This window comes from Lepisma saccharinum, chromosome 4 (assembly GCF_977018435.1).
Source record: "Lepisma saccharinum chromosome 4, izLepSacc3.1, whole genome shotgun sequence".
Taxonomy (NCBI): domain Eukaryota; kingdom Metazoa; phylum Arthropoda; class Insecta; order Zygentoma; family Lepismatidae; genus Lepisma; species Lepisma saccharinum.
Genome location: NC_139232.1, coordinates 80,011,521 through 80,036,004, shown reverse-complemented (window position 1 = coordinate 80,036,004; position 24,484 = coordinate 80,011,521). Strand labels below are relative to the sequence as shown.

Sequence of the window (24,484 nt, the reverse complement as noted above, 5' to 3'; positions counted from 1 at the left end):
TATCCCCATAGGAATTTGCTGCTTCTGTTTCCAGTTTTGCTTTGAAGCCTGCCAGGTTTTGTACCTACAAGTGCGCTCGCATATATAGCAATGCACCGGAGAGGGGCACAGAGGACATTTTAACTTTAAATCTTCCGGTGCACTTTCCGAACACAAGCTTTCTTTAGAGACCCCTTGCTGTCAAAAAGGTCATCGGCCATGAGAAATGGTGCACCTTGTAAGTTCTTGAAAATTCAAGCCTAGGCTAATCTCCCCTTCCCTTTTCAAATTTAGACTTGGTCAGACGACCCGGTCATTGTTCAGAGTAGAATAATTGCAGAAGCGTGTTTCGGCATTTACTCTGCAAATTGTAGTGATGAGTTTGGATTTCCTTCCACACCAAGCGATATAACTGTACCTGTACATTTAAATAATTTGCAGAAAGTAGACCAACTGCAAAATCGCGCATCAGTGCACTGCAATTAGTCGCCTGATATAGAATCAAGAGATTGGAAAGTTTTACATCTCTCCTTACGTGTTTTTTACTAATTTATATTTTGTGTGTGAAAGGATACAAAAAGATGAGACTAGAGACAGACAAGTATCGTTCCGATACACCATCAGTTCTCTGCCCTTTCGGGCTTTAAAGCTGCAAACTTTGGAGTGTAGAAAGCCTTCATTGCAAAACTTTAGCCTAGAAATACTCTAAAATTACTGATAGCTTCATGTCTTAATCTTAATCTCTAAATAGCAGTCTGGGATTTAAAAATATCAGTAAAAGGTGAAAGAATCGTCTTGTTATGCCATTTTAGAATCAGAAATGTTTTATATGTTGAAATATGAAAAATATAGCGCTCACCAAATAAAAGATACCATATTGCCCCAATCTCATCGACTGCCTTCGCCATCAGCCAAAAATGGTAGAAAAGTGAAGTAAAATAAACTAAATCTATCATTAAATTATTTCCTTTTAACTCTTTCATTCATGTAATTCTTCTTTAGTATGCGACATTTTTGTTAAAATTATACTAACATTTATAAAATGATGAAATGGTAAATGAGAACACGGCCACAGGCACTATTCTTTTTACACATCGATCAGAAAACTTTAGAAACATGGATTTTCTCAATACGTTTGCACATGTACTTCACACCCTTTTAAAAGTAGTGTGTTTTCAGTTAGGTTACTAATCATTAAAGGAATGCCTCAATATCATCATGCTTCACTGCATGCGAAGATCGAGTACCAGGCAGGGGAGGAAATTTGCGGTAATTATCGTAAGACCTAATTTTTCAGTTTTCATGTATTAAGTGCCGTTTAATGGAATTATAAGTAATAAAATATTTCGTAATAGAGGTTTCTGGGCCTTCTCACATCTTTTATGAGGCTTCGTCACTGTGGATATTCATATATTCAATAAGTATATATTTATTATTTATGTAATACATCTATATACAAGATAACAATAAAATAAAATAAGCTATTTAATAATAAATATATATATATATATATGATTTGGGGGGCTGAGATTGTAAAAACTGGTTGATAGATTTGAAAACCTGCCCCACCACTCCAAAATAAGTTCCGACGTCCCTGTTTCTTTCGGTCTTGAACCCAAGACTTTCGGTCTTGACTCTTTAGTTAGGCCTAAGTCTCGTACTAAATCATTCATTTCTGACTGAGAGAAATGTTGTGGATCACCATTTTCTGAATCTTGTGAAAAAATGGTTGCTCACGTCAAACCATTGGAATACTAAAAGGTATGGATGAACGAACACCAACGTACGAGGGGTGGTCATAAAGTTTTAATTATCACCTCGAAAAAATCAAGCTGCGACCATGAAACTTGGTGATGGTGTTAGTCCTTCTCTACATATTCACCCTTCAATGTGACGCATTTTTCCCAACGATGGATGACTTGGCAGAGACCTTGGTTGTAGAAGTCTGCATTTTGGCTGTTCAGGAAACGTTCCACCTCGAAAACCACCTCGTCGTCATTCTGGAAATGCCTGCCACGCAATGGTTTCTTCATCCGAGGGAAAAGAAAGAAGTCACTGGGTGCCATGTCAGGAGAATACGGGGGGTGAGGCAAAATTTGATAGCCCAAAGAAGCAGCATGTGTGACTGTGTCATGTGCAGAATGAGCTGGGGCGTTGTCGTGGAGCAAAAATAACCCCTTGGAGAGCTTCCCGCGACGCTTCGTCTTGACAGCCTCCCGTAACCTCGTCAGAAGATTTCGGTTGTATGCTCCTGTGATGGTTTGCCCCTTACGATCATAATCTGTTAGCACCACATCATGGCAGTCCCAAAAAAAACACCCAGCATCACCTTGCCCGATGATGGTTGGGTCTTCGCTTTTTTCGGCGGTGGTGAATCCACATGTTTCCATTGCTTGCTTTGCTCCTTTGTCTCGGGGTCATAGTGATACACCCAGGACTCGTCCATGGTGATTAGGCGGCTAAAGAAGTCATCTGGATTGGCCTGACACAGCTTCAACATTTCCGCTGCTGCCTCGGTTCGGCGGGCTTTTTGAATGGGTGTGAGCAGTCGCGGCGGGGACCTTTGTCATGTTCAAAATTTCATGCAAGATGTTGAAAACTAATCCATGACTGATTTTCACTTTTCCACTATCGCCTCGATTGTGATACGCCGGTCTTCTAGCACCACGGCCTCCACTTCTCTTGCGATTCCCGGTTCTTCACAGAGAGATGGTCTGCCACTTCGTTCTTCGTCATTCAGACTTGTTTGACCACACTGGAAGCGTCTGCGCCATCTAACCACTGTGTCATATGATGGTGCATTGCAGCCGTACACTTGCACCAACTCAGCATGGATTGTTGCAGCGTTGTTCCCCTTCAAATGCAGAAAACGAATTACCGCACGATACTCCAGTTTATCAATGGGCTGCGCCATTTCGTTTTGGCTCCTCTAGCATCGTGCTACGGTACTGTGGCGCGGGGATTTCAATGTGTACCAGGACTGCAGACATGTACCTGCAAACACACAAAAAATTAATTACATAACTTTATTTTTTCGAGGTGATAATTAAAACTTTATGACTACCCCTCGTACTACTGTCTGAGATTTTCTTCTTCTTCTTCAGCACTTGAGGTGGATGATGTTTCACTCTCTGGTATTGTTGTTGGCAGTGGCGTAGCGTGATTGTATGAAAGGTGTAAGACTTCCTTAGATAAACCTGACCTGAATATTGGATAAAGAAAGCCCAATAGAAATAATCCAATAACTAAATAGAATCTATTTGAATCTAAGTCATGTATGGTCATACTCAATTTCAAACACAAAATGCACACACTCTATGTTAACAATAATAGCAAATGTATTACTTAATGGAAATTCTCATTTATACTGTAACTCAATCCGACGATCCTTTAGTCTGAACACATCAATCACGTCGTCGTAGAGTCGGGAGTTTTTGGTCAATGTCTTTAGCAGCTAAATGGATACGCGTATCAGTTCCATGTCAGATTTCCTTGCCTGAGTCTGTGTGCTGCGTTGAAATGTATGAATCCCCTTCAGTGCAGAAAACAACCTTTCCACCGACGAGCTTAAGGCAGGAACAGTGAGGAACAATGCTGTTAGTTTGTACACTTGTTCAACAGCTTCATTCAAATGAGTAGTACGCAAGTACTCATGAAGTTCAAACACACTCTTTACTCGATATTCGGCTTCAGAATAAATTACCTGTAGCTCAACATTCAACTAGTAGCAATTGACAAATTTCGCATGCAGCTTAGTTAAGGACACAAACTCTTCTTCTGGAAAGGTCATGTCATATTTTTATTCTTATTATACTTTTTCTTTCACTAAAAATCCATTTGTGGGAAATGCGTAGATTACAATTTGCAAATGCAAATGCATTCGAGAATATTACTCATCATGGTTACGATATTTGCGCACATTTTGATAAGCATATCAAGCAACTTAGTGAAAGGAAAAGGTAAAAAAAAATCTGTAAATCATAACGCTAAGTATTAAGAGTATGCTTTTAACATTACGGGCAACTGGGATGCACGCTCCTAACTTTGCGGGCGCTACCGGATCTAGGATTGCCAGACACATGGGCGTCCGGAAGGGGGGGCCGTGGCCACCCCTGGTAAATGAAAGTCAACCAAAAATTTTGTATCTCACACATATAATTGCATTCTAGCCACAATAATATGTGTTAATTATTGCATGAACACCATAAATTCAAAATTAAGCAATGTTTTTTAGGAAACAACGCTATTTTTGGGGAAAATGTGCTTTGTTTGCCTCCCTGAAAAAAATACCTTCCTTGCCCTTCCCTGGAAAATATGCTGCGGACGTCCATTGCCAGACATTCCTCTTTTATCTTTAACTTCGTTGCTTCTAATGAAAGTAATATCCAAAATTAAACCATCTCTTTGTGAACTTAATAGTTAATTTACACATTTAAAATGACACCTGTTTTGTTAGCTACACATCCCGTCAAGCATTGTTGAAACAACACGGGAGTCGATTTTCGTGGTTCTCTTCCGACCGTGGCAAACATATGAGTCAGACGCAGCGGGGACAGAAATTCTCGCCAGTTAGCACCCACTGGTAATGCGCCTTACAGTGCTTGAGAATCGGGGTGCCCTGTCATTGGTTGAGAAGATACTACGTAAGCAAACACACCCGCCATGGGCGTGTCCAAATCATTTCTTCCATTCACCCACACGTAAGTCCTATCAAGAAGCCTTACAGGGAAACAACTCGAATCAAAAGAAGTAATCAATTGTTTCGTTAAAAGTTCTAATTGCAGGCTGATATTGCTATGTGTGTTCAAGCGATAAATAAGGGAATTAAATACGTTTTCTTCAATAATTTTAACTTGTAAGGTGGACTTACAAGCCTTACGTGGGCACTACGCCGCTGGTTGTTGGTTGTATTGGAATTGGAACATCTGGTCCATGTGGGACAGGTCGTATTGCTGATGGTAGATTTGGGTATTCATTTTTTTTGTTTGTTTGTTTTTGTTTTTCGTATTGAACCCAGATATTTTACGAACAAACAGTCATTATAATGGATTTGTTGCTCACCCCAAGCCATTGGAATACTAAAAGGTATGGATGAATGAACACCAACGTGCCACAGTCCTGAAATTTTCTACACACATTTTACACACGATGTGTTGAGGCCACGTTTTGCCCTGATTTAATTTTATTTTAAAATATATGGTCATGGGGTATATCAAACCTCATGGTAGCAATAAGAGAACCACTATTTCATTCATAATGAAAGCAGAACAAACTATGCCTAGAGCTCCTTTCTGTCTAGTGGTTTGCACACTGGCATTTGGGGTGAAGCTTGCCAGTTTGATCCCCAGTAGAGGTTCCAGGAGCACATATCTCCAATGCTGGTGTCTGTCAATCAGCACACAAACAAATGCATTATAAGACACCACATTTTGCAATGTTTATGCATTTAAAATATAATTCTACTAATGTTACAAGCAGTGCTTCTAATACTATATTTATTACCGCTACGTTATCACCAGGCTTGTAGCCAGGATTTTATTTCGGGGGGTGGCTCATCCCTTATCAGCCGAGTCGTCGCCACAAATATTTGTAGAGAGGGGCAGGCCATTAATAAAAATTGATTAGTAGAAATAATAATGACAATAATAATTATTGCAATGGTTATAATTGTCATTTTACTATAATAACTATTATAAGTTATTAAAAATATACCAATTTTAATCCAAATGTATTGTTATTATTATTATAATTATATAATTGGAGGGACTTTGCTACTTGATCCACTGTATGAGTGACCTTAAATTTCTTACATTTTGTACACTTAGTGTACTGAAGTTCATAGTTTTATTATTAACATTTACACATTCCGTTAAAAATTAAAGACTTTAAAAGTTAGTGGCAAATTTTACACAAAGTTTATGTTGCGTGACCTTTCACAAAGAAAACTATAAATTTTGGGAGCTGTGGATCTATTTATTCTTTAGATTAAATTGTAGAATATAAAAATATAAGCTGGTTGCTCTATTATACACTAAACTTTTTTGCTCTAGTGTTTAATCTTGCTAAGGAAGAAAAATTAATTACCACTATACACTATTTAAATTATGTATTTGTAGGATTTCGGGGGGTGCTTCAGCCCCCTTAGCCCTCCCCCTGGATACGTGCCTGGTCATCACGATGTGGAATTGTACAAAATCTGTACGTGATATGCCGAAACTAATAATATATCTAACAGGACACTTGATTTGATTTATATCACATTAAATATTTTGTGACGCAAAATTTTCGTAGGCCTGTGTTATTAGTGCAAATTTAACTGAATGAGTTTATTGCATATGCAAGAGATTAGGTGGCCATGAGTTTGGAAAAATAATAATTGGCAAGACAATTAATAGACAGCTTTCAAGATTATGTTTTTTTCTTTTCTTAAGATGTAGGACAATTAGGTTTTCCACAAAGTGCAGTGTCAGAAAGAGTATAGATACAACATGGCCCTGTTAGAAGAAACTCTTGAGAAGCTTCTGGTGTCTGACACCACCATAATTCAACAGGTAATTATGTATTTTTATTATGAGTAAATGGTCATGACAGAAATTTCATGCAGGGAGGGATATCTCCCTTCCTTGTAGGTCAATTTTACATTTTTTTCATCTTTTTCTGTATTCACACTTTTTTTTGGGGTAGCTATATCAAAATTAGAGGTTATACACTCCACCAAATCAACTCAGCATGTTACTGACTCATGGCATTAATTAAAGGAATGATTAATGGGCTTAAACATCTCCATTGGTTCAGTAAACATTTTACATTCATTACAGTATAAAAATAACAAAAATACATAATTGGACATCAGCGGCAGCACCAGGATTAATCATCTAGGGATGCTGAGGGGGGCAGAGATTAAACTTATGGGGTGCTGAGGTGGCATGGAATAAAATATATGGGGTGCGATGTTGAAAATAAACAAAACAAGAAACATACATGTATGTTTTAGCCACCTTCATTTTGTGATGATTTTAGCACAACAACGACATGTTTGGAAATTGGAAAGGAACAGCTTATTGAAGGGAGGCCAATGACATACATGGATATATTTTTATTCAGGGAGAGGCAAGCAAAGGTATTTTTCCACTGGTGGGGGTGCAAACTAGGTACATTTTCCCCGCTAATACTGTTGCTCTCTCAATCTAAAAAAAAAAAACACTCTTTTTAGTATGAAGATATCATGTTCCTGCAACACTATTGTAATAATTAGCATACATTACTGTAACTGAAATTAAACTGAAATGTGTGGGACATATGATTTTAGAGTGTCATCCATTTTCCATGGGAGCCATAGATACAACTCACATTAAATATTTTCCCGACCACCTCCTGATGATATCTTGAAAGCAACAGAAATTATTGTTCCAGTGCGACTTGAAGAAAAGAAGAGGAACAATCAGGTGGAAAATCATTTATCAACAATATATATATATATATAAATATAAAACAACTCACATTGAGCTATAAGCAATTATCAAAAACCACAAACAGACCAGTTGAAGAAACAATTCTTAACAACAATGCTGACAAAAAAGAAGAGGGCTGCTGATCTTGATAGAGATTGCCACCAGTACAGGAAAGTAAATGTGGCTTCTCCTTCAGAGTAGAATCAATGCTTGTCTGTTTTTTTATACAGTAACAATGCATTCACTTCAATACTTAACATTCAGTGCTTGATAGGACGATGTCATATGACACTGTACAATTTAGTGTATTCTGTTGAACATAGGTTTTGAAAAGGGGGTGCAGAAGAAAATAAGGGGTGCACAAACACCCCTTCACACTCTCCTGGTGCCATCCCTGTTAGACATACAATGTTTAAAAGAATTTTCAAAAACATTATTATTTCATACTTCCACTTATTTATTCACATTTTCTCAACAACCTACTTTGACTATTACCTCCCCTGACCTGCCACTGACCCGCTTCTGTTGCATCTGAAACCTCCTTCCCTCTGCACATTCAAGGGTGAGGAGCTCCAAGCAATGATTGTGAGTCAAACTCGTCGCCACTTTGAAAGACAAATTCAAAGAATTATAAATCTGGAAAATTACTTCATACTTAAACCTTTGTCTATCTTAAGCGTGCCCTTAAGTTTGTATTAAAATTACAATATTGAAGTTCTAGAATTACATTGGTTTTGGAATATTATATTCATTTGACATCATATCTTGGGGAGAAACAGTTCCCCCTCTTACCCCTACAAATCCCGCATATACTTCAATGTGACTAGAGCATGAAGGAAAAGAAGATTATAAACAATGTGTTACAATATGTAAACAAATTATATTGTGAAACTAGTTGCAAACTGAACACTTCATTATAGCTGACCTCACTTTTTGCAGGGAACTCATGAACTGAAGGAGGCCTTCAAGAATCCCGACACCATCTCAGAATTATGCAACATATTGGTGAACTCCACAAAGCCTACAATTCGTCAATATGCTTCTGTGCTGCTACGGAAAAGGCTGACCAAAGAAAAAACATGGAAAAATCTTAAGCCAGAAATTCAAAATGGGTGAGTTGGTCACCTACAGAGAGACCATAAACAAAAGAACCTTTGGCCAGAAGCCTTCCTGCATCTTCCCCTTCATCTGTTCAGCTCAGCCCATGGTGAAGCCTGCTCGAAAATACCCCTCCCCTCCATGCCAGAATATGATGGACAGGACATGCGATTCTGTGCAGATTTTTTTGCTTGTGGTCCCACTATACCCTAAAGCGGATATGAAAGAGGGCAGGGTGTCTTTAAAAACAGTACTTTTCCACAGTACAACCTTGGTGGTCAATTGGATTGATTGATTAATTTTGTTTATTTTACTACACTTTTCTGTCACTTTTGGCTATTTGAACATGAGGATGAGTGATGATGGGATGAAATTGATGAAGGGACAATCACAATAAATTCCAATGCCCAGACCGGGATTTGAACCTGGAGCCTCTGACCTGCCCTGGAGAAGGGCCTCACTTAGAGCCAATCTTTTCCATCAAAGAAAAGGGAAATAAATCTTTGAAAGAGTTGTTGGGCCTCCCAGGTTAAGGTACCATGCAATCAACAGCATGAACCTAACCGGATGGCATCACAGTGAGCTGTGATAACTTAAAACTTCTCATACATCAGGAATCTGTGTCTAGCCAGTTCCCTCCTCTCTTCGATCCAGTGACAGTAACTTGTTTACCACATGCAACATCTTTCTTTTCAAAAACCCCGAAGAACAATCCAGGTGGGTTTTGTGTAATTGCACTCACTTCCTCTTTTCCTCTCTGAGGGGGTAAGGTAGGATATTCTTAGCATATGCATTATTATTATTATTTTTATTACTAGAGCCTGGAAGTTCAGGCATTTATTTTAGTTAAAATAGGCAGGCAAAAAGGCATTTATAATGTGGAAAATAGGCACTAAAATGAAAAAAAGGCAAAATAAACAAAAAAAAAGGCACATTTGGAAGTCGCTTACTTTTATCTATAATTTCTGGCAAAATGTTAAAATCTACATTGGGAAGAGCATTTCAATTTTCACCAAATTCACGCACGTAACCATGTAACTTACCACTTAATGGCACACTAAATTTCGGCATGATGACAACTACACGATCCTTTCCCTCCAAAGTGCAGAACTAAACTAAAGATAGAGAACTTGATTTTGGAATCCATGCAAAGGCCCTTGGGCATTAGTGCGGTTTCTTGTCAATAACGTCCTGACACGGACGCTGGACGTTCTGCAATGGGTTTTCAGCAGTCAATCATGCACAAGGAAATGTTAACCGAAAGGCAATATCCTAACTCAGCATGAAATACTTTTTTCTCACACTTTTCTCCTTCAGCAATGTTGAAACATGCGTGAGTTCAATATTACTTAAATAAGGCGAAAATTATTCACATAATAAACGAACAAAAATAAATGCCAACAACGTTTTTTGGGAGAAAAATAATTTATATACATACTTTTTTTTTAAAAAAATGGTCCAATTTCATTGAAAAAGGAAAAAAAAGGCATTATAATTAAAAAAAATAGGCAGTGGGGTCCCAAATAGGCAAAATAGGCAAAATGAAAAGGCTTCTAAAACATTCGAAACATCATAAAAAACATATATCCGAAAAAATTTTATCAATATATCCAGTAGATAAAAAGAGGCATTTTACCAAACTTCCGGGCTCTAATTATTACGTAACTAGTTAACTTTAGCATTCTTAAACACGAAGGTTTATGGCTGCAGCAACACAAGCTTTCCATCTGTACCTATTCTGAGGAAGATCAATCCAATCTTTTCCGTCTTTACCGATTTTCTTTAGGTTCATCTCAACGTTTTCCCTCCCTCTTCATCTTGGGTCTTCATATAGGTCTCTTACCATCAGGTTTCCCAACAAGAATCCTTTAAACTCTTCTTTCCTCTCCCATTTGTGCCACGTGCCCTACCCATCTAAGTTTTCTTCATTTATATCCATAGTATTTTGATGGCGTCAGGATATGACGACCCCAGTGGCTTGTTCCCTGCAGTTAGTCAACCAACAGAGTGACATTGTAAGAATTTTGCTCTGTTGGGATTTTTAGAGTATCCTGTCATGCCTCTATGAGCGTCCTACCCCACCTCTTGTCACATTTGGCAGAGGTGGGGTAGGGTTGGTGGACTTATATGTAGTCCTCCCAACTAGAACCGAGGGATCCGCTGACCAACAACAGGTGCAGTCATTCATTCATGTTGGGGGTTAGGCATAGAGCTGACGACTCTGCACCGTAATAAATCTAATGTCAAGAAACAGCAACATTATTATTATGTAATAATAATAATAATAGTCTAGTCATTTTTAAAATTTAGTAATTAATATATCCAAAAGCTTGTAACATATTTTGTAACACTCTATGTAAGAATTTGTAGTGCTAATAAAGAATGAACATAATGCAGTTTATAACTTCCATAATTTCAGAGTGAAACAGTGCACGCTACATGCCCTTACAGCAGAATCAGAGCGGTGTGTGAAGAATGCTATTGTCCAGTTGATTGGAGTGCTTGTGAGACATGAGTTCCCATTTAATTCTTGGCCCGAGTTGCTCCAATTAATCCAGCAGCTGATAATCAGTGAAAATATGGCAGAGAAGGAGGTGAGATGTTGGCACGCGGAGAATGTGATATACATATTAAATTTCTTTCCTAGAAGTTGCTTCCTTTCATATCTTAAAATATTACACAAATTAAGCCACAATGAAACCATTGTGAATTATTCAAGAATATTTTCACGTTTTGCAATTGGACAATATAATGACATCCTCTTCATAACGGGAATAGCTATATTTAAGTTCAGAAGACTGTTAGTAGAGGACTAGACTATGGTCTCCTAATTTTCTAATTTATCGGATTACGGTGACTTTTGGTATAAAAGCTGCAGAGAAGTGCTGAAAAAAAATAGTTCAAATTTTCACCACCAGGTGAAAATGTGGCAGTGATATCTGGTGCACAGTGAACAACATCCTGGGAAATGCTCCGTGTGACCATTGATCATGCTGTCTTACACTTCCAAAGGGTCATTCATGTTGACCACACACATATTGAACACTGCTGCACTGCACTCAATATTGAGTTTTGCATGTCTGACTTGTGGTCGCTGTTATTTCAGCGCCACATTTCCACCTAGTGGTGAAAATGTGAACTATTTTTTCATCAGTATTCACTTCTCCGTGGTCTCCATAGCCTCAATACCAAGCTTCACCACAATCTGATGCTTCAAATCGGCTTCAGAGGGCTCTCATTAATGGAATTTTGATCATGAGCACCTGGTGTATGTACACACTCATAATGATGAATAGGAGAGAAATAGGCAACAGGGGTTCAGAGTGAATTGATCTTGCCCAGGATAAGGAGTGATGGAACACATATACAGCATGTCCCAAAATGATCATCAGGTTTTCGTAGTTGTTTTAATTTACCTTAGTGGGGTACAAGGACAAAGCTTATGTGGGAGTAAACAACAACAACACAACAAGTTTACATAGTGTACCTTATAAATGTTCAATGTGAGCACCTTTCGTGACACGGCACACATTCATCTGGTAGTCCAATTCCATGTCTGGAGTGATAGATTGAACAACAACAATCCTGTTTCTCAAGTCTGGCAAGTCGGCAGGTAGCGGTGGTACATATACACTTTATCTTCCACACAGCCCGATAAGAAGAACTCAAAAGCTGTGAGGTCAGAGGCCATGCTGAAACAGCGGAACCACACCTTGCAAATTCTTCTTCTTGCTCTGACCCTGTCAAACAAAAGACTGGCAACTTGGGCCAATGGTCCTGTTTTTGTAGGATTTCAGTTCCCATGTAATGTTAATGAATTCATGAGATACACGACACTAATAATAAATCCTGATTCTTTCACTTCTACACTTTATGTTCTGTTTATTTTTCGATTTGACATTTGCGTGCATATCCATATAAAATCCAAATAAGTGGTGGGGATAAATCTGATAAAGGGAAAGTAGATATAGGAAGTGGAGTTTTTAATCGTATCAGTCTTTTATGTAGTATTTCATTGGTGTGAGAATTGTCCACATTCCAAAAATAAATGTTGGGCATCAGGATTGTCTTTACCGCATGTACAGTTTTGGTGTTGCATAATACCTATTTTCGTTAAGTGTGCTAATGTGCGTATGTGACCAGATTGCAATCTATTAATAAAACCTATAACCTGTCTTGCAAGGGGATATTTGTAGAATCATGGATGTCTTGTATTATATTCAGCAAGTTATTTGTATGTATGGGCTACCATCGTTAATTTTCCTTGCACCAAATTTTCCAATGATCCTTCATTTTATTTTTAACTCCAGGCAATATATCTGTATAAGGAAGTCTGATAAAAGATATTTGAGGTAAATCCCTTGCAAATTCAATGACACAAAAGGACTTCTTCAAGGGAATTGCCATCTTGTAATACACCTACGCTGCTGTGACTGATTTGAAACAAATAAGTGCTCAGGGTAGTCAACTTCCACTGCCGTTCTTATCGTACATGTACGATATAAACATTCATCTTTGTCTGTTGCAATATACCAACTACTTGAAACCTCCATAATCATTTTTGGGACACACTCTATATATGTTGCTGCAGCAATCATTCTTCAGGTTTAGGAATACCATATCTATCTATCTATCTATGTGTCACACTGTATGTATCTTAATGTATGTATATATATGTTAAATTTTCTTTTCAGCTTGGAATGTATACCTTGAGTATAATAACAGACATGGCTCCTGACCAATTTCTTGATCATGTTCACTCTTTTGCATTGATATTCGAAAATACAATGCTTTCTCTTGAAGATCCTGCATCTGATCTGGCCTACTATACAGTGGTAACCATGATGAACTGTCTGCCTCTAACTGAAGGAGATGTTGCAGTAAGTATGGATATCTTCTTGTTAACATGCAATGTTACATGGACGTTGTCCATTGTTTAGTGCTTTTAAGTATTTTTATTCTAACATTATGTTTCAAGAAAACACCTCTTCTTTTGCCTCCAGGTGAACAAATTTATTTTTGCCAGTGATGGATTTTTATTTATTTATTTATTTTACTTTGCTTTTTGCCACAAAGATGAGGATGAATGATACGATGAAATTGATGAAGGGATACTCACAAAGAACACCCATACCCAAACCAGCATACCCATGGTGCACTGTGCTAACCACTCCCCACACGGAGGTTGGCACCAGTGGTGGGGATCAAACCTAGGACAGATCTGTGATTTTTCTACAGATCAGTGCACTAACCAACTCCTCCACTGTGAGTGTAACCCTATGTGTGGTATACGCAGCAAATGTAATCAAAAGTGAAATATTTTTCATGTATAAATTTCATCGGTTGTTTCATAAATACTTGAGGGGTTACAAAAATCTATTGCAAGTAAACTATTGAACTTTCGTTAATGAAACCAGTCCAGAACGAACGAGGAACTCAGAGTTTTTTTTAACACCTACAAATGTTCAATGTATGCACCACAGGTGACACGGCACGCATCAACACAATAGTCTACTTCTTGCAACACTCGCATCAACATGGGCCTGTCGATAGTGTATATTGCTGAGAAGATACGCTCTCTTAGGGCTGCGATATTATGCGGCATCGGTGAGACCAATACCCTGTCTTTGATGAAACCCCACAAAAAGAAGCCACACAGTATAAGGTCCGGTGATCTTGGGGACCAAAACATTGCACAAAACACTGTGAGTGATGTGGGTGATTTGAGTGTTGCCTAGTGGCAGGGCTATGAACTCTCAGCTTAATGAAACATGCACGCACAAACTGTTTGCGTTCCTATCGTGTTGATACATGCCATGTTACCCGTGGTGCATACATTGAACATTTGTAGGTGTTAAGAAAAACTGTTCAAATTCCTCATTCATTCTGAACTGGTTTCATTAACGAAAGTTCAATAGTTTACTTGCAATAAATATTTGTAACCCCTCAACTATTTATGAAACACCTGGTATTCTATGTGTTAGTTTGTGATGTTAATGTCAAACTTAGGTTTATACAGTTTTAAACTAATCTTTATCATGGCTTTCTAATTTTTTTCCTAATTTTTTCTCCTGCCAGTTTGAAAATCATTACTTGAAGTTGATTCCAAATGTTATATCTGTTGTGAATGCTCTTTCTGTCAAGGATGAGAAGAAGGCTTGTGAAGTCATGGAGATATTTGAAGAGATGATGGAGGGTGCTATTTCTGTTGTAAAGCCTCACTTGAAAGATATAATTGAGATGTGTTTGAAAATAGGTCAAAATACTTCAATAGATAACAGTGTGAGAGTTAAAGCAATTCATTTTATTGGTTGGATTGCATGCATAAAGAGCAAGGTAAGTTTTGTGGATCGGTAAATTGCATTGGATGTTTGGTATACAACTTGGTTCTAAATTTGAATCCTGACCATAGTGTTAATGTTTCTCAAAAGTTTAGTTAAATTGAAGCTAACCCAGTGCTTGAAGTTGGGTAACACCGTTAAGTCTTGTTTCCATGTTATTAAAACATTAAAAATGCTGACCAAGGCAACCTTTTATAGCATAAAAAAGAAAGATTTTATTGTGAATATTCATCTGAAGATGACCCTGTTAGAGGGTGGAAACGTTATGTTTTTATGTATATTTTTTATACTATAAAAGTTTGCCTTGGTCAGCATTTTTAATGTTTTATTGAAGTTGGGGAGGAACTGGGGGATGCTATATATCCCTGGTTATGGAAATTTGCATAAAGAATCCCCCTACTTGCTTCGTTGCTTCCATGTTGTATCATACAAGCAGTGGTGATGATTTGGGGATGTGGGGGCTTGCCTCCCTCCCTTTCTGCCACGTTTGCCCCCACACTATGGGCTCTTAATGCTAAGCCTTGTCTATGAAGAAAAGTAAACTGTCCTCGCCCTCCAGTTTCGTCGCCACTGCGTAGAAGCATCTTCCACCCATGGACGTCTGCAGGTTTTTTTCCAGGTAGGGGAAAGCAAGGTAACTTTTATCCAGGGGGGGAAGGAGGCATATATTTCTCCATAATAGAGTTGCCCCTCTGAAAAATACTCATTCAGTCTTAAATTATCATCTTCCTGCAAAGCCCTGATGGCACAGTGGTAGCATCATTGCCTTGTAATCAAGGGGTTTCGGGTTCGATACCTGGTGGAGGCACATAGTGGTTCGGATCCCATTTTAAGCTGTAGGTCCAGTCTCAATTAGCCTTACTGTGCATAAAATGGACTTAAAACACCAACTCAATCAATCAATCACTATCGTGTTCCAATATTGCAGTGTAACTAGTGCTGCGTAAATGTTACATAAAGGAATCAATTTTTAAAACAACCTCTACATGATGAAAACAAAATGACTATTCTTTGTGAACATTATTTTGTTTATTTTCCTTATATTGGAGTTTTATTCTTCATTTGAAATGTATAGACATGGTTTTATAAAACATAGAATATTTTAAGAGAAGGTCTTGATTGACAAGCCCATTTGTACATTAAGAATGAAGGCAAAAAGTTCAAACAATGAAAAGCAAACAATAATAATATTCATAACGCTGTAAGTAAGGAACGAATGTAATTATAAAGTCTTACAAGAAAATAGTGCATGGTTCTAAACTTTTGTTTTCAAAATCTAACTATCCAAATCAAATTTACAAACGAGAAAATTACGTGCATGATATTTCTTGTATTACTAGCGCTATGTATTATTGACGTACAGAGTCCAACATAACGAACAAACTAAAGACGTTCAATGCTTGCACCCTCCATACCACAGTGCTGCCTCGCATCTGACAGAATGCCCGAGGCACTGCTAGGTGGAGGGGTGAGTGGGTGCGAGGTGGGAGGTAGTGGAGGGATTTGAGTGCAAAACATACATAAATTTTACATACGGTAGTGTTCTAGAGTTAAAATAATTAACATAAATTACTGTGACCGAAATGAAATTATGTGTGTCAAATATATAATTTTAAGTAGACATTCATTCCTAGGGAGGGGGGATTAGGATTCAAGGGCTCAGGATTGTAATGAGGTCTCAAAGAGAACGCTGATATTAAGAAAAGTTGTTTGCGGATATGTTGTCTACACACTGTAAAAATCTGTAAATTTTGTAGGACAGCACTAAGTATATACATAGAATATTAAATTACGTTAAATATATTTTGCAGGCCATTATTACCCATCAACTTGTGGAATCTACTCTGGAAGTATTGTTTGGTTTGATGTGCATGTCCTCTGGCAATGATAATTCAGAAGAGTACTTTGTGGATGATGTTGAAGGTAACACACCTTTTCAAGTTACCAAACAAACTTTGGGCATGCTTGCATTTAATCTTCCGCCCGAAAATCTAATACCTCCTCTGGTGAGTGAAATTTTTAATACTGCCAAGTAGCTGGAATTTCCTAGTTCTATGATGCAGGGTTATTAAAAAAGGACAATGCAAATGTAAAGTTTTTATATTCATACCTGAACTGACATACCACAACTGTCTTGACATGAACTGATAACAGAACTATCCAAGTTTTACACAAGCTATTCAATGTGGGCACCAAGGGCAAACACTCCCTTCAAAACAGGGGTAGCTGGAGCCACTGGCATCAACGTCTTTGGGGATTTGGGGGGAAGCATCCCCCCCCCCCCCTCAATAACTTTCCAAATGGGAACCGAAGGATAGGCTCAATTGACTTGGGAAAAAACACAATCCAGTCTATGATTCACAATAATAAAAATATAATGCAATATAACTTTTAAAATACAATATTCATAAGAGATATCTGGGCTTACATATCCAGAAAGAAATTGAAGGTATTAATTGTGAATACAGTTTTCAATAATTTAATGCAGACAAATTCAAATGTTGCAATTCAATGTTTTTGAATATTCATTTTTAATTGACAATGTGTACATTAACCGTTTACTACTTAGATGTTACTAATATGCTCCATTTACAATATATTATTTCTTTCAGTTGCAACATTTACAGCTAGCATTGCAAGGCCAGAATTTGTATGCGAAAAAGGGTTCCTACATAGTTATGGCAGTTTTATCAGAAAATTGTACAGAGAGTCTACGCACTTATTACATGGAACCTTTACTTCAGTGGATATGTGAAGGCCTCGCACAATCTAATAATTCAATAAGGAATGCTGCATTATATGCCTTGCAGAAATTTTCAGTAGATTTACAGGTAAATTTAAGCGCACTGGCACTTTACTAATTAATAACAGTGTACAGAAGTAGTTCACATATTCATATTTGTATTTTCTGCTTCTTTAGAAATAGACCAGTGGAAAATAGGTAGGTAGCAGTTTTTCCTGTATAGGAGTATCATTAACTGTACTTAAATATGGACCATGGTAAAGAGAAATAACTATTATGATACGGAAATGTGAAGTTCATTGATTCTTATACATTGGCCTAGAATGTCAGCCTCAGATTAAAATCCTGAACCAAGCATCAATCTTTTGCTGACTTACAATCTGGCCCTGCCTTCATCAATTTCATGACATCATCGCTCATCCTCATGTTTTCAATTAGCTAAAAGTGGCAGAAAAGCAAAGTTAAATAAACCAAATCAATCAACCAACATAATATTTCTCAATACCAATAACCGGTATACTACTCATGAATAGGATAGTGCAAATATTCTATGAATAACCAGAATAATTTATTTAACTCCTTAATTACTAGGTGATTGTAATGATTTATTTGGCAGATGAAATTTCATATTCAGATATCTACTTTTCAAAATAAGTAGATGTTATATTCATATGAATAACAGCAAAATAGTAACTAACTATCCATAAGAATATCGATGATTTTTCCGATAAACAAATATACTGATATCCTTGTATTTGCTGATATTGATAGAGAACCCACTAATCTATCCCATCCTTAATAATATTCATCAGTTGACCAAGTTACCAAACATTGTAATACCAGTAATTAGCCAATGATTTTTATAATGATTAAAATTAGTACATACAGATAAGGGCTCCCATTGCTGTCAAATTTTGAAATGTGTAATTGTATTTTATTTACATTTATCTTCCATTTGTTAATTATTGGTGCCTCCCTGATGGCCTAGTGGTAACGTCATCGCCTTGTAATCAAAGAATCCCAGTTGAGGCACATAGTGCTTCAGATGCCACTTTAAACTGTAGGTCCATTCCCGATTAGCCTATCTGTGAATGAAAAAAGGGGAGGGTTGATACCCGTTGGAGGCACATAGTGGTTCGGATCCCACTTTAAACTGAAGGTCTAGTCCCGATTAGCCTTACTGTGCATAAATTGAACTTAAAACACCAACTCAATCAATCAATCAATAAAAGTGGACTTGAAACACAAATTCAAACTTAAAACAAACAAATTTGTTAACTATTAATGGAAGATTCATAGCACAAACATTGTTGATTCTATTCTTACACAAATTCATAATAATATCACTAATCTTTTGCGAAAAACATGCTTTATTCACCTATCGATTTCGATGAATCAATAGCATTCTGTGAATGATGAGAACAAGTCACAAAATTCATTATGTGAAGCAAGCTATTTTTTTAATTAAAGAGTAAAAGTTTTCTTTTGCTTTTTTGTAGCCAGATATTAGCAAGCATGCATCCATTTTTCTGCCGGTTCTTTTAGACAACTTTACTCAACTGTGCAACAAACTACAGCAAGATGAGAAGGAACCTCCAGGTATGGATCTCATGGTCCATGTGATTGAACTATTGTGCACAAACTCAGGGGAGGCTAATCTTCCATATCTGCCAACTCTGATAAATAATTTATTCACAGTGCTCAACCCAAAGAATTCTATTCATCTCAGAGAACGGGCACTGAGGGCTATGAGAGCAGCAGGTAAGCTTATAATTTTTGTTTTAGATAGGCATATCAGCAATACAAGCAAAAGTAGGACATACTGCCCCTGAATGTATGGAACAACCATTCATAGTAAATAATATACATTTTCAGAAAACATTTGAAGATAATATGAAAATTGACGTGTTTACATTTCAGAAATAATGAATTTTTGAATTGATTTCAGGATTCAAAATTAACGGTAACACCATATATTTTCAGACACAATTCTCCCAGAAGCCAATTTTTCAAATTTTTTCTCAAATATCCTTAAGGTTTTCTGTCTCCAACCATGCATTTCCTTAATGAAATAATTATGTGTTGCTCAAAATGTAGGGGGCTTGTTTATTTTTCAAATATGCTCCCAGACACTGGACATGAGGCTAAAATATATGACTGTCTGGGACTCTTAATAATCTTAGTTTTAGATTGTGTTTCATTGTAATTTATATGTGGTGTAGAAAACCACAGAGATGGGGAATAGCTTTCATCAAACAGAAAAAGATGCATATGTTGCTGATTAATCACTAATATTTACAAGGTATTAACTCAGTTAATGGAATTACAAATGTATCTAGTATTTAAAAAAATCAAATTATCAATGTTTCATTGGTTGATCAATTAAATATAATACCTGGTAATTGAATTAATGAACAATATATTATATTAAAAGAAGCAGTACTTATAGGCATATTACACAAATAGATTTCAACTGATATGTTGATGAACCAATACATGTGAACATGCCTATTTAATGTCTGCTATGCTAATAATTTATTTTGATTTGGCATACAATCAGATGTACTACATAGAAACATCAACAAAAAATGAAGGCTTGACCAGGACTCGAATCCAAGTCTCTGGCATTCCATGCATTGATCTACCAACTAAGCTAGCGAGCCAGTCCTGGTTTCACCTTATAGTTCACTGCTTCTGTTTTACCTATGTGCAATACAGATCCATGCTGTAATAAACTAGGTGCAGCTGTTTCAAAGACAACAGATCCCATGTGGTAGCGCTGACAGAGACAATTAAACACACACTGTGAAAAATCAGGCAGAACCAGCATTATCTCAGCATGTATAGCAATGGCATGGCATGGTATGCCAGACACTCAAATCGAGCCTATATTTTTTTATGAAATTTCTATGTAGTACATCTGTTATATGCATCGGTCCCAGGTTCGATACCCGGTGGAGCCACATAGTGGTTGGGATCCCACTTTAAACTGTAGGTCCAGTCCCAATTAACCTTATTGTGCACAAAGTGAACTAAAAACACCAATTCAATCAATCAATCAATCTTATATGCATCAAATCATAAGGTACTATATCGCTCTATGCTGGAAGAAACTAGGCACCAACAATGTCATCAGTATTTCAAAGGCAACAGATTCTGTTGTAGCACTGACAGAAAATTTCACACAGGTAAAACAGCAACAATAACAACAACAACAACAACAACAACAAAAACTGCTGGCTTGGTAGCTCAGTTGATAGAGCAATGACATGGTATGCCAGAGATCCAAGTTCAAGTCTTGATTGAGGCTGTATTTTTGAAGTTTCTAAATAATACATCTTTATCAAGAGTCTGTCGAACACTCATGCCAGGGTACCATTAAGGAATTAAGGGTTTGTAATGATTGGTATAATAAATATAGTGACATGAAGACTACAATTTCATTGAAGATGAATGCATGATTGAAGGAAATGTGAGTTTATTTACTAATGAAATGCAAAAGGAAGCTATGTCCCACTTTGGGTTCTGGTTAAGGGACGCATGCTGGTTCGAATCTCGCAGGTGGTAGGGGGGAACATAACAACTTTTCTCCTGAGATTTTGGCCAGTGTACTGGACCAGTGACCACCCACCATTGTGAGGAAATTGGAGAGCAGCTGGCAGCTGGAAGGTAGGCCTTGGCCCTCAAGGGCTGTTGTGCTACGGTTTATAGAAAAGGAAATTATAAATATCATCAGTGTTGCTACTGATTGCATCATTCATTCCTTACTCAATACAAACTAATACTACTTTAATAAGCAGATCCATCTACTTTGACCCCATGGCCACAGTGCAGGACTAGTCTTATTTATATTTTGAAGAAAAATCCAACTTTCAAATGGAAGAGCTACTACTAATAAATATAAATTATAGCAATAGTATTAATATGCATTATGAGCTGAATTTTCTTATCAATAATAATAATAATAACAATAGATATCTAAATTTTTATGTAAAATACAGCAGTATTCTGTATTTTCACTATTCAAAAAATAGCAATGCCATAAGGGCCTTGCAGATAATATATTTACTCAAGAAAAACTTCGTATGATGATATTGACTCATAATACAGTACATAAAACATACCTCAACATAGAATGTTTTCCTAGTTTCATATACACATGTAGATTTCAGTAGAATGCGATTTTAGGATTAGGATTTTATTTTAAATATGTTTACTAAAATTTACATTATTTGCAGTACATACTTTTTCTTTATTTGTCAACTGCAAGTACTTTTATATTGCTTTATTTAAAATTACATTTAGAATCGTTACCTTCTCTTTGATTTGAGTTTAAATCGTTACGTTCTTTGACAGCAAATGCAGTGGAGGGTTTCATTCTGCCATACTTTCCTCAGATAATTGAGTGCCTGAAACTGTACCTCACTGCTGACCAGCCAGATGAAACAATATGCCTTCAGATTCAAGCCCTAGGTAAGTTACTTGTCATAACTTTCATTAGAGGTATTAAATATTTTTGTGACATTTTATGTGTTTACTGGCCACATATCATGTGGAGTTTTGTCTATTGAATAATCACTTAGCTTCTGGAAATACTCTTTTAGGCCAAATATTTATTTTGGTATGGTATTTATGAGTATATTAAACATGACTGCACCCAGGAAATATTTCCTCTCCACTCAATTTTTTTTTCTAGTAGCTTCACTGCTCAGGGAGGTGAGGTTCAGTCCCAAAAGTCTTGGCTGCAACAATGAACTAAAACTGTAGAATTAAAATTATATCCCTAGGAAAATCTGCCCGAGATAACCCATCATTATAATCAAACCCAGGCATCCTGGATAGTAGTCAGACACTGTACTGATTTGACCATCGCCCATCATGGCTCTTATGATTCCACCATAGTTACCACACTTCGGACATGTAACGGGTAGCCCATCCTACAACTACTGTCCAATAAGGCAGGTGATGGGTACAGCCCTTCATTCACTATAAACCTCTATTGTGAATGAACGGTGGACTATAATTGCACTTGCTCTCTTGTGCACATATGTTGTAACCACATCTTTCAAATTCCAACTGCTAGATATCATGATTTCTTTGTTGCTGAATTTTACTTGTATTTGTGTCAAATTACGTTGCACTTTCGTTTATACTCTTGAGAATGGCATTGAATAATTTATATGCACATTGTGGAAATTTTTTTTACCAATATTCTATTTCGGATTTCACATTATGTAATGATTTCAATCCCAAGAAGAAGTTTTTTGGTTATTTTTCACTAGTTATTTGTGTATTATGTATTGAAAATATATTTTCAGCGACGTTTATTACACTGTAATTATAAATGAGAGAAAATTTATATAAAATGTAACATATTATATATCTGTGAAAAGAGGACGTGTTGTAGATTTCAGAGATTTTTTTTTTTTGTATTTTCACGCCCTGTATTTTTTTTCTATTTTCAGGCTCATCTGCAAAGGGTTAAAAACTCTTGGTACAATGTGACAAATCATATTACAATAGACAAACATTTAAGAAAGTGGTCACTGATCAAGATGATGTTCTTTTCTTTACAGAGACCGTGGGAGTTCTTGCACGAACTCTAGGAGCAGAACATTTCCTGCCATTGGGCAATGAGAGCATTCAGGCAGCCCTGCGGCTACTTAAGAAGCAGAATGACACCTGTTTAAAGCGATGTTTGTTCTGCCTGTTTGCTTCAGTTTCCACAGTAATGAAGAAGGATATGCACTCATTACTTCCAGATGTCATAGATTACTTACTTCTGAGCACTAGGAATCTTGAGGTTAATGTAGTAAGTAGTGATGAAAGCTATTCTTATCATAGGTTACATTTATAGAATTTATGTAAAAATGAACACAAAATGAATCGTATGTTTGAAATGTTAATTTTGATGACTCACTGCCACCACTCTTAAGAAGATTTGATTGATTGATTTATTTTACTTTGCTTTTCTGCCACCTTTGGCTAATCGCAAAGATGAGGATAAGTAATGATATGATGAAATTGATGAAGGGACACTCACAAGATACACCAATGCACAGGCCAGCATTCGAAACTGTGAACCCTGGTGTCATAGCATGCTGTGTCAATGACCCTGCCACAGAAGCTGAGTACTCATATGAAGATTGTTTCACCTTATTAAAGTGAGGTGAGTGATTTGTTCAATTGCTTTATTTATGAATGGGACAGACTAATCGGTACTCTATCGGTATGGCAAAATTACTGGTTATTACCGATCTGATATATCTATAAATATCTTATAATTTAGTACAAAATTCTGCCATTTTGTTATAATTTTTATGGATAATCTTCATGCCTTACTTTTTAAAGAAGTAAATGTCTAATGATACAGCTTCTTTTGCTCTGCAGTCAGCTCAAAACATGCATTTATTAAGGAAGTCAATGATCCATTCAGGTTCTTCAGAATTTCAAATTTTATATCAGATCGGTAGAATATCTGTTATCGGTATCGGTAAATTTTATATCAGAATTTTACACAAAAATTTCATATCTGCCCATGCCTAACTTGATTTATTTTACTTCAATTTTCTTTCACTTTTAGCTAATCGTGAAGATGAGGATGAGTGATGTTGTGATGAAATTGATGAAGGGACACACAAAAAACACCTATGCCCAGGTTGGGATTTGAACATGGGACCCCTGGTGTCATAGCATGCTGTGATAACCACTCTGCCATGGAGGTTGGTGTGACCTCCCTGGTGATGCCTGGGTCCTGGGTTCAATATCTGCTGAAGGCACATGGTAGTTTGGATCCCACTTTAAACTGTAGCTTCAGATCTAATTAGCCTAATCTGTGCATAAAAGTGGACTTAGAACAAAACTCAAACCTA

General features: G+C 36.9%; 1 protein-coding gene across 2 annotated transcripts in view; it reads left to right on the top strand.

Annotated features, from left to right (window-relative positions):
- Positions 1-24,484, top strand: part of LOC145987228 (importin-4-like) — a 94,170-nt gene that overhangs the window by 14,700 nt on the left and 54,986 nt on the right. For both annotated transcript variants that reach the window (XM_083121745.1, XM_083121746.1), the window contains exons 2-11: positions 6,411-6,530; positions 8,370-8,542; positions 10,948-11,122; positions 13,223-13,408; positions 14,607-14,864; positions 16,681-16,875; positions 17,482-17,700; positions 19,112-19,373; positions 21,969-22,085; positions 23,189-23,424. In XM_083121745.1, the coding sequence (XP_082977871.1) occupies positions 6,468-6,530; positions 8,370-8,542; positions 10,948-11,122; positions 13,223-13,408; positions 14,607-14,864; positions 16,681-16,875; positions 17,482-17,700; positions 19,112-19,373; positions 21,969-22,085; positions 23,189-23,424 (1,884 nt within the window). In that variant the 5' untranslated portion in view covers positions 6,411-6,467. The remainder of the gene's footprint in view (positions 1-6,410; positions 6,531-8,369; positions 8,543-10,947; positions 11,123-13,222; positions 13,409-14,606; positions 14,865-16,680; positions 16,876-17,481; positions 17,701-19,111; positions 19,374-21,968; positions 22,086-23,188; positions 23,425-24,484) is intronic.